This window comes from Sorex araneus, chromosome 5 (genome assembly GCF_027595985.1).
Source record: "Sorex araneus isolate mSorAra2 chromosome 5, mSorAra2.pri, whole genome shotgun sequence".
Classification (NCBI taxonomy): domain Eukaryota; kingdom Metazoa; phylum Chordata; class Mammalia; order Eulipotyphla; family Soricidae; genus Sorex; species Sorex araneus.
This window is the reverse complement of record NC_073306.1, coordinates 117873440-117886271: the sequence shown is the minus strand read 5'-3', so window position 1 is coordinate 117886271 and position 12832 is coordinate 117873440. Positions and strand designations below refer to the sequence as shown.

Sequence of the window (12832 nt, the reverse complement as noted above, 5' to 3'; positions counted from 1 at the left end):
GGCTAATTTCCCCACGAATCCACGAGCTCAGTGAGAGTTGGCAGAGGTGCTCAGCACAGGCTGGTGGAACCAATGGCTCCTACAGCAGAAGAGTTCATAAGCTTGTCTGCCTCTCATTAGCAGTGAGTCCCACTCTTTTTTTTTTTTTTTTTTTTTGCTTTTTTGGGTCACACCCGGCGATGCACAGGGGTCACTCCTGGCTCTGCACTCAGGAATTACCCCTGGCGGTACTCAGGGGACCATATGGGATGCTGGGAATCGAACCCAGGTCGGCCGCATGCAAGGCAAGCGCCCTACCCGCTGTGCTATCACTCCAGCCCCAGAGATCCACTGTTTCTTGAACCACTGGATTTTACAAGCAGCAAGTGGGGCCACAGTACACCTGAGCTTCCCGCCTGCACCTCTCAGGGCGCCCTAAAGCCTGCAGGGAGGCTTACAGCCTCACAGCCTCACTCTGACCTCACAGCCCCAGAGCGGTGGGTTCGATACTGCCCTACAGCATCCCTGTCCACCTGGAACCTGTGTTACCTTGTTGGAAATAGGGTCTCTGGAGATACAATTACAGTGAGCGAGATCATGGGCATCAGGGTGGGCTCTAATGATGACAGGTGCCCTCAGTAAGGACACACACCGTGGGGTGTCACTGCAGAGAGGCAGAGCCCAGAGTGATGCCCAGAGGGCCCTCCTAGAGCTGCTAACCGGACAATATCTGACTGTGGATTTGAGACCTTTTAAACTGTCGAGAATAAGTGCCTTATTGTTTTTTTTTTTTTTTTTTTTTTGCTTTTTGGGTCACACCTGGCGATGCACAGAGGTTACTCCTGGCTCTGCACTCAGGAATCACCCCTGAGTGATGCTCAGGGGACCATATGGGATGCTGGGGATCGAACCCGGGTTGGCCGCGGCGTGCAAGGCAAACGCCCTACCTGCTGTGCTATCACTCCAGCCCCAAGTGCCTTATTGTTTTGGAGTCACACCCAGTGGTGCTGGAGGGCTACTCCCCGTAGTAGTAGTTTGGGAGTTGCTTCTAATAGTGGCTCAACAATCCCGATGCCCCAAGGATAGAGCCCAGGGCTCCTACATGCAAAGCATGTGCTCAGCCCTGTAGCTGTCTCTCCCTGGTGCTCAATGCCTGTTTTGTTTGGGGGCCACACCCAGCAATGCTCAGGGTTTACTCCTGGCTCAGGGATCATTCCTGTGAGGCTCAGGGGACCAGATGGGGTGCAGGGGATCAAACCCAGGTCAACCACAAGCAAGGCAAGAGCCCTGTGCACTGTATTATCTCTCCAGCCCCCAAATTCCTATTATTTGAAGGCACTTAGTTATGATCCTTTGCTATAACCAGCCCTGAGTGTTTTGTCACCTGTACTTTACAGATGAGAAAATTGAGGCTGAGCATGAGCTCACGAAGTCTCTGGTATTGCAGGACAGACCCGGAACCTGTGTGTCAGACTCAGAGCGCCATGCTCCTGGCATCTACCCTGCTCTTTGTGGCCCGCCCACGCCCCTGCCCAGTGTCCAGTCTCAACTTGAAGCAGCAGGATCTTCCCCCACAGCATCACAGCTTTGGAAAATGCTGTCATGGCCTGAGAATAGACAGCAGCCCTGGTTTAAGCCTGTTTTCTTACTAGAAACCCGACTGTCTCCAGGTGTGATGAGAAAGGGCTCAGGGAAGGGAGCTTCCTCCCAAGTTTTGCTTTTTTCAGGGGCCACCTGGCAGTGCTCCAGGCTGACTCCTGGCCCTGTGGCCGGCCTGGGGGACCAGATGGAGTGCTGGGGATCGACCCCAAGCTGGCCACATATGAGGCAAGTGCCCTACCCTGCTGTACTATTGCTCTGGTCCCCTCTGGCCCAGTTTTTATTTATTTATTTATTTATTTTGCTTTTTTGGGTTACACCCGGCAATGCACAGGGATTAACTCCTGGCTTTGCACTCAGGAGACCATATGGGATGCTGGGAATCGAACCCGGGTCGGCCGCATGCAAGGCAAATGCCCTACCCGCTGTGCTATTGCTCCAGCCCCTCTGGCCCAGTTTTTAGAGCATCCTGGCTGCACTCCTTTGGTCCCCACATACAGCCCAAGAGACACAGGGGAACTTGGTTGCATCCACACACAGTCCCTTGATCATGTCCGAGACACCATAAACACCTGTTCAGTAAGTTTTGAATAATTAAGTAAATACCTTCACTGCTTATCCTTCTAATTCGTTGAGTCCTCTAGTGGTTGGGAATCAAGGAGCCCAGACACAGTAACTTCTCTCTCCAGCTCAAGTGGAGCCTTTCCTGAGACTAGGGAGGCACCGGGCATTACTGCCTCCTGCGTCCCACAGGCCCGGCATAAGGCCATGTCATTAAGAAAACCCCCTATTTTTCAAAGAGCCCCAGATGCTGCTGTGGTCCTGTCTTCAATGGCCTGTAAAGAGCCGGGTGGGTATCTGAGTGCCCAAACATGAGGTGCGAAGCCCGAGGCAGCTGAGAAGAGTTAATGCTCACCTCCGCATCTCCCCAGGAGAGCACGCTGCTCAGGGACCACACCCGTGCAGGCTACCAAGGGTGGGTACTGGGAGACAGAACAACAGGCAGGGTGCTTGCCCTGCACATGGCGGGTGTGATCCCTCCCCGCAAAAACATAACAGGAGGGCTGGAGCAAAAGTACAGCGGGTAAGGCACTTGCCCTGCATGTGGTGACCCAAGTTCAATCCCCAGCTTCCCATTTGGTCCCCTGAGCGCTGCCAAAGCCCAAAGCATCACTGGGTGTGGCCCCAAAACAAAAGGAAAACAAAATCAAAAAAACCCCATCACAGAAAGGGAAGAGCCTGACCCGGAGCCACTAGGCAAGAGTGAAGACCTGTGGCCTGAATCCTGTCACTGCCAGCCAGGCGGGAGGGCCACTCTGCAGAGCTGTAGATGGGCTCCATGCACGGACTAGGACTTGTCGGCTGGTGACCCTGCGTGCCCGCTGCACTGCCTCACAGACACTGACAGACCAGGGGGAGGAAACTGGTTCCTGAAGCTGTCTTGGAGGTCCCCAAGTGAATGGACAGCCGCAGTCCCCAGTCTCTGGAGCCCCGAGACCCCGCCGGCCAGGCTCGTGCTGTGCTCAGGCTCACCCCGTGGGCGGGTGGCCAGCATCGGTCTTCCAGGTCTCGCCACAAAACACAGGTCCCCTCCGAAGCACATGACAGACGGAACACAACAGCAAAGTATGAAAATTAATCGAGATATTTAATAGACAGTGCAAACCATCATTTCATCTGAATATAAATGTATGCACATGTTTTCAATGAGTTATCTATCAGTTATCACAAACAGCAACAAGGACCTTAGAGCTATGTTAGAAAAATGGATCGTTGGAATTTAATTCTAACAATCTCACTTGCTCTCAAGAGAACATAATCATCCATTTCAAATCAGTCACAAACTCCAAAAGACCGGGGTGGGGTGGGATGGGGGGGATAGGAGCGAGGAGTGGGCCAGCGTGGGAAACGTGGGGGCCAGTACACGGGTGAGAGACAGAGATACAGCGCTCAGAGAAACCCAACTTCGATGCATTATTACAGCTAAAGACAAGGAAAAGCCTATGGCTTTTTAAAAAAATGACTTTTCTGCCAGTACCGTAGAGTCTTACAAGGAGATGTGCGACAAGTCAACTGATTTAAAAGGACAGAGGCTACATTTTCAGGTCATTTAAACTGCGGACGGTCGACCCTTTCCATTGAGGCTCAGCAGTGGAGTTAGCGTAGTCCGGAAGCTCAATGTTGGCTTTGCAAATACAGTTTATTTTACAGAAATTCAACATTATAAACAGCAGGCACCTCCCCCCCGCCCGCCCCCCGCCCCCCGCCCCGCTGGGTGCAGACCATGCTATGCAGAGAGGGAGCAGTGATGTGGCCCCTGCTTCGGAGGGAGACTGAACGATGGAACCTGCCCGCACCACGTCCTGCCTGCCCTGCACGTGCCACAGTCCGTCTGGGCCCAGCCTGCAGGGGACCGGCTAAATGCTTCCGGCCCAGGTCTCCAATTCCTTCATGTCGTCATCTTCCTCTTCCTTCTTCTTGGCTGTGAGAGGAGAGGAAGGCTAGTTACTAGGACAGCTGGCGGCGTGGCTCCACACATCCGGACTGGGTGCCAGGGCCTCCCTGAGTCATCCAGCCCCGCTCCAGAGCCTCGCGCTGGGGAACAGTGGGGATCTTCAGGTTTGCCCCCACCGTGGGTGCACCGGGCCAGAGCACTCTGCAGTCGTGGGGGTCTCTCGAGGAAGGGCCCGTTTTTTTCTGTCCAGTGTGTGGGGGGAGGATGGGTGCGGGTCTGATTCTCAATACTGGCAAACCCGGACTCAAAGGGAAGCCAACCGAGCCCAGGTCATGACTCGAGTGCCAATACTCACCGGGTTTGGACGGTAGTGTTACAGAAGGGACATTTGGTAGAGGGACTGTTTCGGGTCCGCTGATTTCCAACAAATTCTTGTCTAGCTCTTCCTGTTCTAGTTCTTCTAGTTCTGCCATGAGCTCATCCTGGTAAGAGAACAAGAGTAAGAGAGGTGTGTGTGTGTGTGGGGGGGGGTGTGGTGTGTGTGTAGTGTGTGATGTGTGTGTGTGTTGTGGGGAGGGGAACGCAGCAGGAGAAGGAGGATGTTGGTGGAAGTACAATGAGCAGGGCACTTATCTTACATACACATGACCCAGGTTCAACCCCCGGCACCCCATAGGTCCCCTCAGCCCCCTCCTCCCCCCCAAAAAAGAAGAGTAAGAAATGTTCCTGGGAGTCTCAGCATATGTAGCAATATCTTTTACACAATAATTCAGGGGACATGCCACTCCTGAGTTTACAGAAGAGAAGAATTTCAGATCTGCACGCATGATTCAAAACCCTGCTTCCTGGAGGGCAGAGTGGGCTGGGGGGCACAGTGGACTGTAGAGAAGTTACATGTCAATGCTGCACATGTGTCCTGCTGTAAGCATCTGGAGGGAAGGAAGGGATCGTGTCTTTTCATTCCCGTTTCTTTGGTTTTGGCTTCTGGGTCGCACCTGGTGGTCAAGGCTTACTCCTGGCTTGGGGGACCATATGGGGTGACAGGGATCAAACCTGGGTCAGTCATGTGCAAGGCAAGCACCTTATCTGCTATACTATCTCTCCAGGCTCCTATTTTTTTGAGGGGACTTGGGTTTACATCTGATGGTGCTCAGGGGCTAGCCCTGGCTTTGTCTCAGGAGTAACCCCTCGAGGTGTTCAAGGGGCCAGATATGGTGCCAGGGACTGAAACAGGATCAACAGCATGTAAGGCAAATGCCTCCCCTCCTGTATTTTCTCTGGCCTCATTCCTATTTTTTAAATCTTAGAATTAGGTACAAAAACAACAATGAGGGGACGAGAAGCGGAGTCACATACATACACAAAGGACATAGGGCCAGAGAGACGGTACAGTAGGTAGGGCACTAGCCTAGCATACAACTTGGCTGACCTGGGTTTGATCCCCAAACTACAGATGGTCTCCTGAGCACCACTGGGTATGGCTCCCAAAACAAAAGAAAAAACATAAAAACAAACAAACAAATAAAAAAATAGTCTGGAGCATAGCACAGCAGGTAGAGCATTTGTCTTGTACACGGCTGACCTGGGTTTGATTCCCAGCAACCGTATGGTCCCCCGAGCACCACCAGGAGTAATTCCTGAGTGCATGAGCCAGGGGTAACCTCTGAGCATCACCGGGTGTCACCCCAACAGCAAAAAAAAAAAAACCAAAGAAAAAATAACAAATAAAAGGACAGAATAAAAATCAATCGATTCAGGGCTAGAGAGATCGGTCAATGGGCTAGAGCACCCCAGGAGGGTCTCAAGCACTGAGCTGGGAGAAGGCCCTGAGCACCATCGGGTGTAGCTCCCAAAAACAAACAAAAAGACTTAACAGACAAGGTTCCAACTGCTACTGCAGAAACTGGTAGGTACACCCCTGGCTGCCCTAGCTTTGAGCCCGGGGCCCCCCCACAGAAAGGCGCAGGGTATCTTCTGACTGAATCACTGCCCTGAAGACTGGTAAGGTGCCAAGAAAGGCTCCTTTATTCCGCCTCAGTTTCTACATGGTGAAAGCATCCCTCAAAGCCAGGAATCTGGCGGGTTAATATCATTCCTGTTTATGTTCAAGATTCTGAAGGGATGAGATTTCCAAACCACAAGTCCATGGCCCCCCATCACAACGCCTTGAAGGACAGCTTGCGTATCCATCCGCATGGAGAGGCAATTCCCAAGAAGCCACTTACCTCATCAAACTCTTCTCCAAAGCCTACAGGTTTTGAAATAGCTGTTGAAATCTCCTCTGCAAGTTCTTGCTGGTCAGCAATGTCCTGCATTAACTCATCAACTTTATCGATGTCCCTGTAAATGAAATGAACAGATATCCTATCAGACAACTGGTCCGTATAAAGAGGATGGTGCAGAAGCTTAGCCCGTATAACATAACTACAGAAAGCCCCGCCACAAACACTGACTCCCTGGGAGAAGTGAATCAAAAAGGGTGGAAGCATCTCTGGCATCACCTAGTGCAGTACTCTAAAGAAATAAGGCTCGGCAAAGTTAGGTGCCAGGGTCTAACGTGGGCTACGAAATCTATCAGAGGCTATGGACTCTAACTCTTGCATCCACAGTTCTTTAAACTGAAGGCAACTCCACACAGAGAATCATCAATGCATCCCTGTATTTATCATAAATCATAAAACACAGCTGTGCCACTCAAGAGACCTGCCCATCTTCATATCTGCCCATGGCAGGGCTGGAGCGATAGCACAGCAGGTAGGGCATTTGCCTTGCATGTGGCTGACCCGGGTTCGATTCCCAGCATCCCATCTGGTTCCCTGAGCACCGCCAGGAGTAAGAGCCCTGTGCATCACCAGATGTGACCCAAAAAAGAAAAAAACAAAACTCCACCCATGGCTCCTCCTGGAGGCCCAGCTGACAGGTAACATGGAGAATGACTTCTTTACACTGTCAACCATACAACCATGCCATCAACTCGGCTCACATATACACACAAACTGAGGCTACCATGTTTATCTGCAGTATGTGCTGTGCCAGGCATCTTCAGAAAGAGGAATGAAGCAGACACTGACCTCGCTCAGGAAATCCAGTGAAATCCACCCTTGGCTAACACCTCGTGAATTGTTCACAATTCCCTTTTTTTTTTTTTTTTTTTGCTTTTTAGGTCACATCTGGCTCTGCACTCAGGAATTGCCCCTGGCAGTGCTCGGGGTAATATGGGATGCTGGGAATCAAACCCGGGTCAGCCGAGTGCAAGGCAAATGTCCTACCTGCTGTGCTATCACTCCAGCCCCGAGTTGTTCACAATTCTTTGTGCAGTGCTGGGCATCAAACTCAGGGCCTCCTGCATGATATTCATGCTTTACCATTTGAGTAATCTTCCTGGACCAGCTATTTGAAGAGTACTTTTGCTATAACCCTGCATTATCTTCTCCTTTTTTTCCCCCACTGGCCACACCCAGCAGTGCTCAGGGCTTACTCTCAGGCTCTGTGTTCAGGAATCACTCCTGGCAGGACTCAAGGGAACATATGTGGTGCCGGGGATCAACCTCAGGTCAGCTGTGTAGAGACAAGCGCCCTATCTGCTATAGTATTGCTCTGGCCCCATCGCCAAGCTTTTTCTATAAAGAGTCAAATAGCAGATACTTGAAAATTTGGGATCATACGATCTTTCTTGCAAAAACTCAACCCTGCCATAGACTGTATGAAAGTTTGCACAACTGGGTCTTAACAAAACTTTTTTTTTTTTTGCTTTTTGGGTCACACCCAGCGATGCTCAGGGGTTACTCCTGGCTTTGCACTCAGGAATTACTCCTGGCGGTGCTTGGGGGACCATATGGGATGCTGGGGATCGAACCTGGGTCGGCCGCGTGCAAGGCAAACGCCCTACCCGCTGTGCTATCACTCAAGCCCCAGTCTGCTATTTTTTTTTTTAAAGTAGACCCAGCAGCAGTAGGGCCCCTTAACAAAACTTTATTTACAAAACTATTCATGTTCACAGGCTACATTTTGCCAACCCTGCTTGAGCACAGCTGAGAATACCCCAAAGGAAGCAAAAACAGCCTCCAAGACTTCCAAATCGATGCTGCCGAGTCCAAACACTAAACAAGTGCAGATGATGTTCAGTGGGGAGCCTCTGAGCCACTCTGGGCTTCCATTCTCATTAGCAAGCAGGGCTAGCGAGTCCTTAAGCTACCACATAGATGAAAGGACTACTGTGGCCAGGAACACTGTCACCAGGACAGCCAACCCCTGAGAGTCATCAACAACATACCGACATCAGCAGGATCCAAAGCTGCTACTTTAAAGGGACCCTGACTGTAGCACTGTCTGTAGCACTGTCATCCCGTCGTTCATTGATTTGCTCGAGCAGGCACCAGTAACGTCTCCATTGTGAGACTTGTTGTTACTGCTGAATACGCTGACAGCATTCAGAAAATAGTTGGGGGCGTGAAATCTAACCCCACTCTGTCCAAGCTCTGATATAGCCCACTGGGCTACCCACCATGACACTCTGGGTGAGAGACCTTCCCAGGCGCAGCCCTGAATTACTGAGGACACACCTCAGGCCGTGAGGGCTGCTCCTTAAGGCAGCAGAGCCCAGGGCTTGGCAAGAAGCCGATGAAGACAAACTCCAGGGGCTTGGCCCATTCCTACCACGTGCGCGCCCTCCCCGGCACGGGGCCACTCACATGTTGTCGTGAGCAGCCTTCATGGCCTTGGCGGCGTAGCCCATGTTCTTCAGCACCTCCGTGTTGGTGTTGGCGTTCTCGAGGGCCTCGCGCTGGAACTCGATGGTCGAAAGCGTGCCGTCAATCTGGGCCAGCTGCTTCTCGTACCTCTTCTTGCGCTTCAGAGCCTGGAGGGCCGCTGCGAGGAGGAAAAGCAAGGTTTCAGAGGGCCCAGAAATTAGGGGCCACCCCTGGGTCCACCCGAGTCTTCTCTGATTGCAACGAATGCCCCACAGCTGCGGCTGCCACCATGGGGACAGGGTTAACTGTCTCTTCTATGCAAAGAACACAGTTTTAAAGAATACGATACCAAATTCATATCCTTGGGAATAGAGCCAAGCACAGGAGCAAAAGTTCACGATCTCTGGAAATCACACACAACATGGTGGACACCCCCCCAGCAGCGGCCTAACAGAAGGTAATTTTTTTTTCCTTTATGAAACCGTATTTATTTGGAACAGCTTTTTAAAAGTTTTGGGTTTACAATGCTGTTAATAATAATTTCTCATGCACATAATACCAACACCACATCCGTCACCAGTATCATCTCCTTCCTGCAAGGATCCCAACCCTTTTCCCTCTCACCCCTCTACCCAACTCAATTGTGTGGATCGGTTTTCCCGTTATGTTGCCTTTGATCTTGTTGCTACCTCACTATGTAATTTTAAGTTCCACATATGAGAGAAATCATTCTTTATCTGTCCCTTTTTTATGAGACTTCAATCAGCATGGCATCCTCCAGTTCCACCTGAAAACTATATGATTTTGATCTACAGAAGGTAATTTAGACGTACTTCACAAGCTAGCTTACATCTAGGCAACCACTGTCGTGATTCTGGAAAGTCATATGGCAACAGCCCTAATAATATTCCTGCCCTCTGACCCAGTAATTTCCTTCTAGAAAAGTATTAAACAAAAGCAAAGAACCCCATGCTGATGATGGTTATTCTAGCATCCTCTACCAGAGGAAAAAAAAAATGAAATGAGAGCACTTCCTACCAAGGACAAATCTGGAGTCTGACTTTTAGTCTCCTCATGGTTACCATCCAGCTCAGCCTCTGGCGCGGCAAAGCTGTAGATGTTGTTTTGTTCTCATATGCAGTCAGGGCGAGCAATCTGACCAGGGTGAGTCTGGGGCCGAGCAGGGGCCCAAACTCAAAACACAATTCCCAGGGGACTGTGGGCTGGAGCGCCAGTACAGCGGGCAGAAGAGGAAGCTGGCCTTGCGCAAGGTCAACCCAGGTTTGATCCCTGGCACCATATATGGTCCCCTGAGCCCCATGAGGAGCAATCCCTGAGCACAGAGCAGGGAGTAAGACCTGAACACCTCTGGGTGTGACCCCCCAAAAAAAACTGAAACAGTGATTCTCAAGCCTTCTCAGGCCCATGTCCCAGAGTGCCTTTGCTCTGGTCCTTAGCCACCTTCACTACCCATGGCATAACCCAGCATAGAACTTGACAGAATGAGGTGTTCGAAAGCCTGGGGCACAGCAAGCAGGAGGGGCACCTGGGCAGCTCCTGCCACTTGTTTCATCCTCCCAGGCCCATCTCAGGGCAGGGATCCCAGCTCCACACTAAAAGGGCGGCAGAGGAAAGGGAAAGAGGCTCACCAGGTTCAAGTTCTCAGGAAGAGTGGGTGCAGCCACCAGGCTCTGTAAGGCCCAGGCTGCTGCCCACCTCCACAGGCTCAGAATGACACCCAGAGATAGGAGTGAGGGGGTAGGGGGGCGGGGGGACGACAGCCCTCAGGACACTGACATGACATATCTGTCTCACTCTTCAGCATCCAAGGTGGAGCAAGAGACCTGGTCGTAGTCAGCCAGCTACATTATGATTTTTAAAACTAAATTTTGTAAAAAAAAAAAAACCAACAAAAAACCCCCATAAATTTATCCTGTCCCTATAAACATCATACATTTAGAACTTTTTTTTTTTTTTAAAGCTTTTTGAGTAACACCTGATGATGCTCAGGAGCTACTCCTGGCTCTGCAACTCAGGAATTACTCCTGGAAGTGCCTGGGGGATCATATGGGATGCTGGGGACTGGCCCCTGGTCAGTCGCGTGCAAGGCAAACCCCCTACCCGCTGCACTATTGTTGTGGCTCCTAGAACTACTTTTTTGATGTAATACAATTTCAATTGGCAATGACTCCTCGCATGTCCATCCTATATTTCTCTGACTTATGTCCTACTTCTAAAATTCCCAAGCAAGAAACTGATCTGGAAGCAAATACCACCCACCACATACATCAGGAAAGTAGTCAGAGCTCCCTGAGAACATAATAATATTTCTACTATTGGTCTTTAAAGACTAGCATCCACCATAACTGCTGATAGCAGTAAGTGTTTCAATCTGAGTTAAAATAATTTCTGGTTGTGGTGCATTGAGAAACCTTTTACTAATGCCAGACTTGTCTGTCCCCATATTCAGTCACATAACCCCACAGAGTCCGGATGCACGGACTAAGAAGCAAGGCCAAAGGGGAAACTCAAGGCTCTGAGGATTCTGAGTACTTAGAACAAGAAAAACTCCCCTCTTCCTACATTCTGCTACACGTCCAATAAAACATCCTGCACCAGACCTTATTTCTGACCACAAAAAAAAAAAGTGCTTCTATCTACAAAGTCTCAGGGCCAAGCTCAAGGTTTTACATTTACATTTTACATTTTACATGCTGGCTCCTAGTGTCCTGCTTTCTATTTTTCTGGGTTTCTCATTTAGAAAACAATACTGGGGCCAGAGCAGTAGTACAGCAGGTAGGGCATGTGCCTTGCATGCAGCCGATCCAGGTTTAATCCCCAGCCACATACATTTCAGAGACAGGAGTGATCCCTAAGCACTGCCAGGTGTGTCCCAAAAACAACTAAAACAAACAAGGATTTCATCATAAGGGGGGAATAACCTGTATAGAGTTGGATAACAAAACTTACTACTGTGATTATTTTACCATATATATAAATATCAAATTTTGTATATGTAAGCAAGTACAATGTTCTATGTCAACTGTGTCTCAGTAAAACAGGCCTAGGGGAATGGGAGGGGAAAATATTATGCGCTAACAAGGATTTCATCTAAAACAAATATTCAAAGAAGAGGCTTCCATCCTTTAAGAACTAAAATCCAACCCAGGCAAATAGATATTTAAAAGTCTGCTTTTAGATGGAAAAAAAATAGTCCTTGGAAATCTCCATATTTAATTATGCCTTTGCCGGTTCCAAGAGAGTAATTACAGCAGCAATTACAGGATCTAATAACCAGCTTTATTGGCTCTGAAAGCTGAAGCAAAAACAACTCCAATCACCGTTGAAATAAACATTGGTCTCCAGACGGTTGCTTCATTAGACACTCCAAACAGCTATCTGGAGGAAAAATACAGAAGAGATAACCGAAGAAGCAAGGACCAGCGGAACGATGTTCATCCAGACCGGAAATGCCTTCTCTCTGCACGTCACCTGCCTGGACAGCCTGTGAGCTCGGCACTCCAGACAGCATCTCCACTGCCAGGTCGGGGCCGACTGGCCTTGCTCTGCCTGGGGTTCTCGGGGTGCCTCAACAGAGACTAAGAGGCCAACTCAGTCGGGACTGGTACAGAGATTCAGGCTCAAGGAACGGGAGTGTCATGACATCCCCGGGCTAAATGAACGATGGGGTCCTATAGCAGGGGACAAAGGGAGGGGAGCGCCACTTCCTGCCAACTTTCAGTATCAATGATGCAGCAAACACAAATGTATTCCAAAGATACTTATACACAAATACAACTCAAGGAGTCTGCTAATTTTTTTATTTTTAAAATTTTTTTTTGCTTTTTGGGTCACAACCTGGCAATGCACAGGGGCCACTCCTGGCTCTGCACTCAGGAATTACTCCTGGCGGTGCTCAGGGGACCATATGGGATGCTGGGAATCGAACCCGGATCGGCTGTGTGTGAGGCAAATGCCCTACCCGCTGAGCTATCACTCCAGCCCCAGTCTGCTATTTTTTTTTAAAAGTAGACCCAGCAGCAGTGGGGGGCTGCCATATGGAGCAAGGAAGGAACTTGGGGCTTTGTACATTCCAGACCTGTGCTCT

The 12832-nt window shown here is 50.0% G+C and overlaps 1 protein-coding gene across 1 annotated transcript in view; it reads right to left on the bottom strand.

Annotated features, from left to right (window-relative positions):
• Positions 1-3207: 3207 nt before the first annotated feature.
• The window catches only part of CHMP4B (charged multivesicular body protein 4B), a 50337-nt gene continuing 40712 nt past the window's right edge, over positions 3208-12832 (bottom strand). The window contains exons 2-5 of the mRNA XM_004612562.2: positions 8725-8902; positions 6259-6373; positions 4389-4515; positions 3208-4060 (exon numbers count right to left, since the gene is read on the bottom strand). Of these exons, the coding sequence (XP_004612619.1) occupies positions 3996-4060; positions 4389-4515; positions 6259-6373; positions 8725-8902 (485 nt within the window). The 3' untranslated portion in view covers positions 3208-3995. The remainder of the gene's footprint in view (positions 4061-4388; positions 4516-6258; positions 6374-8724; positions 8903-12832) is intronic.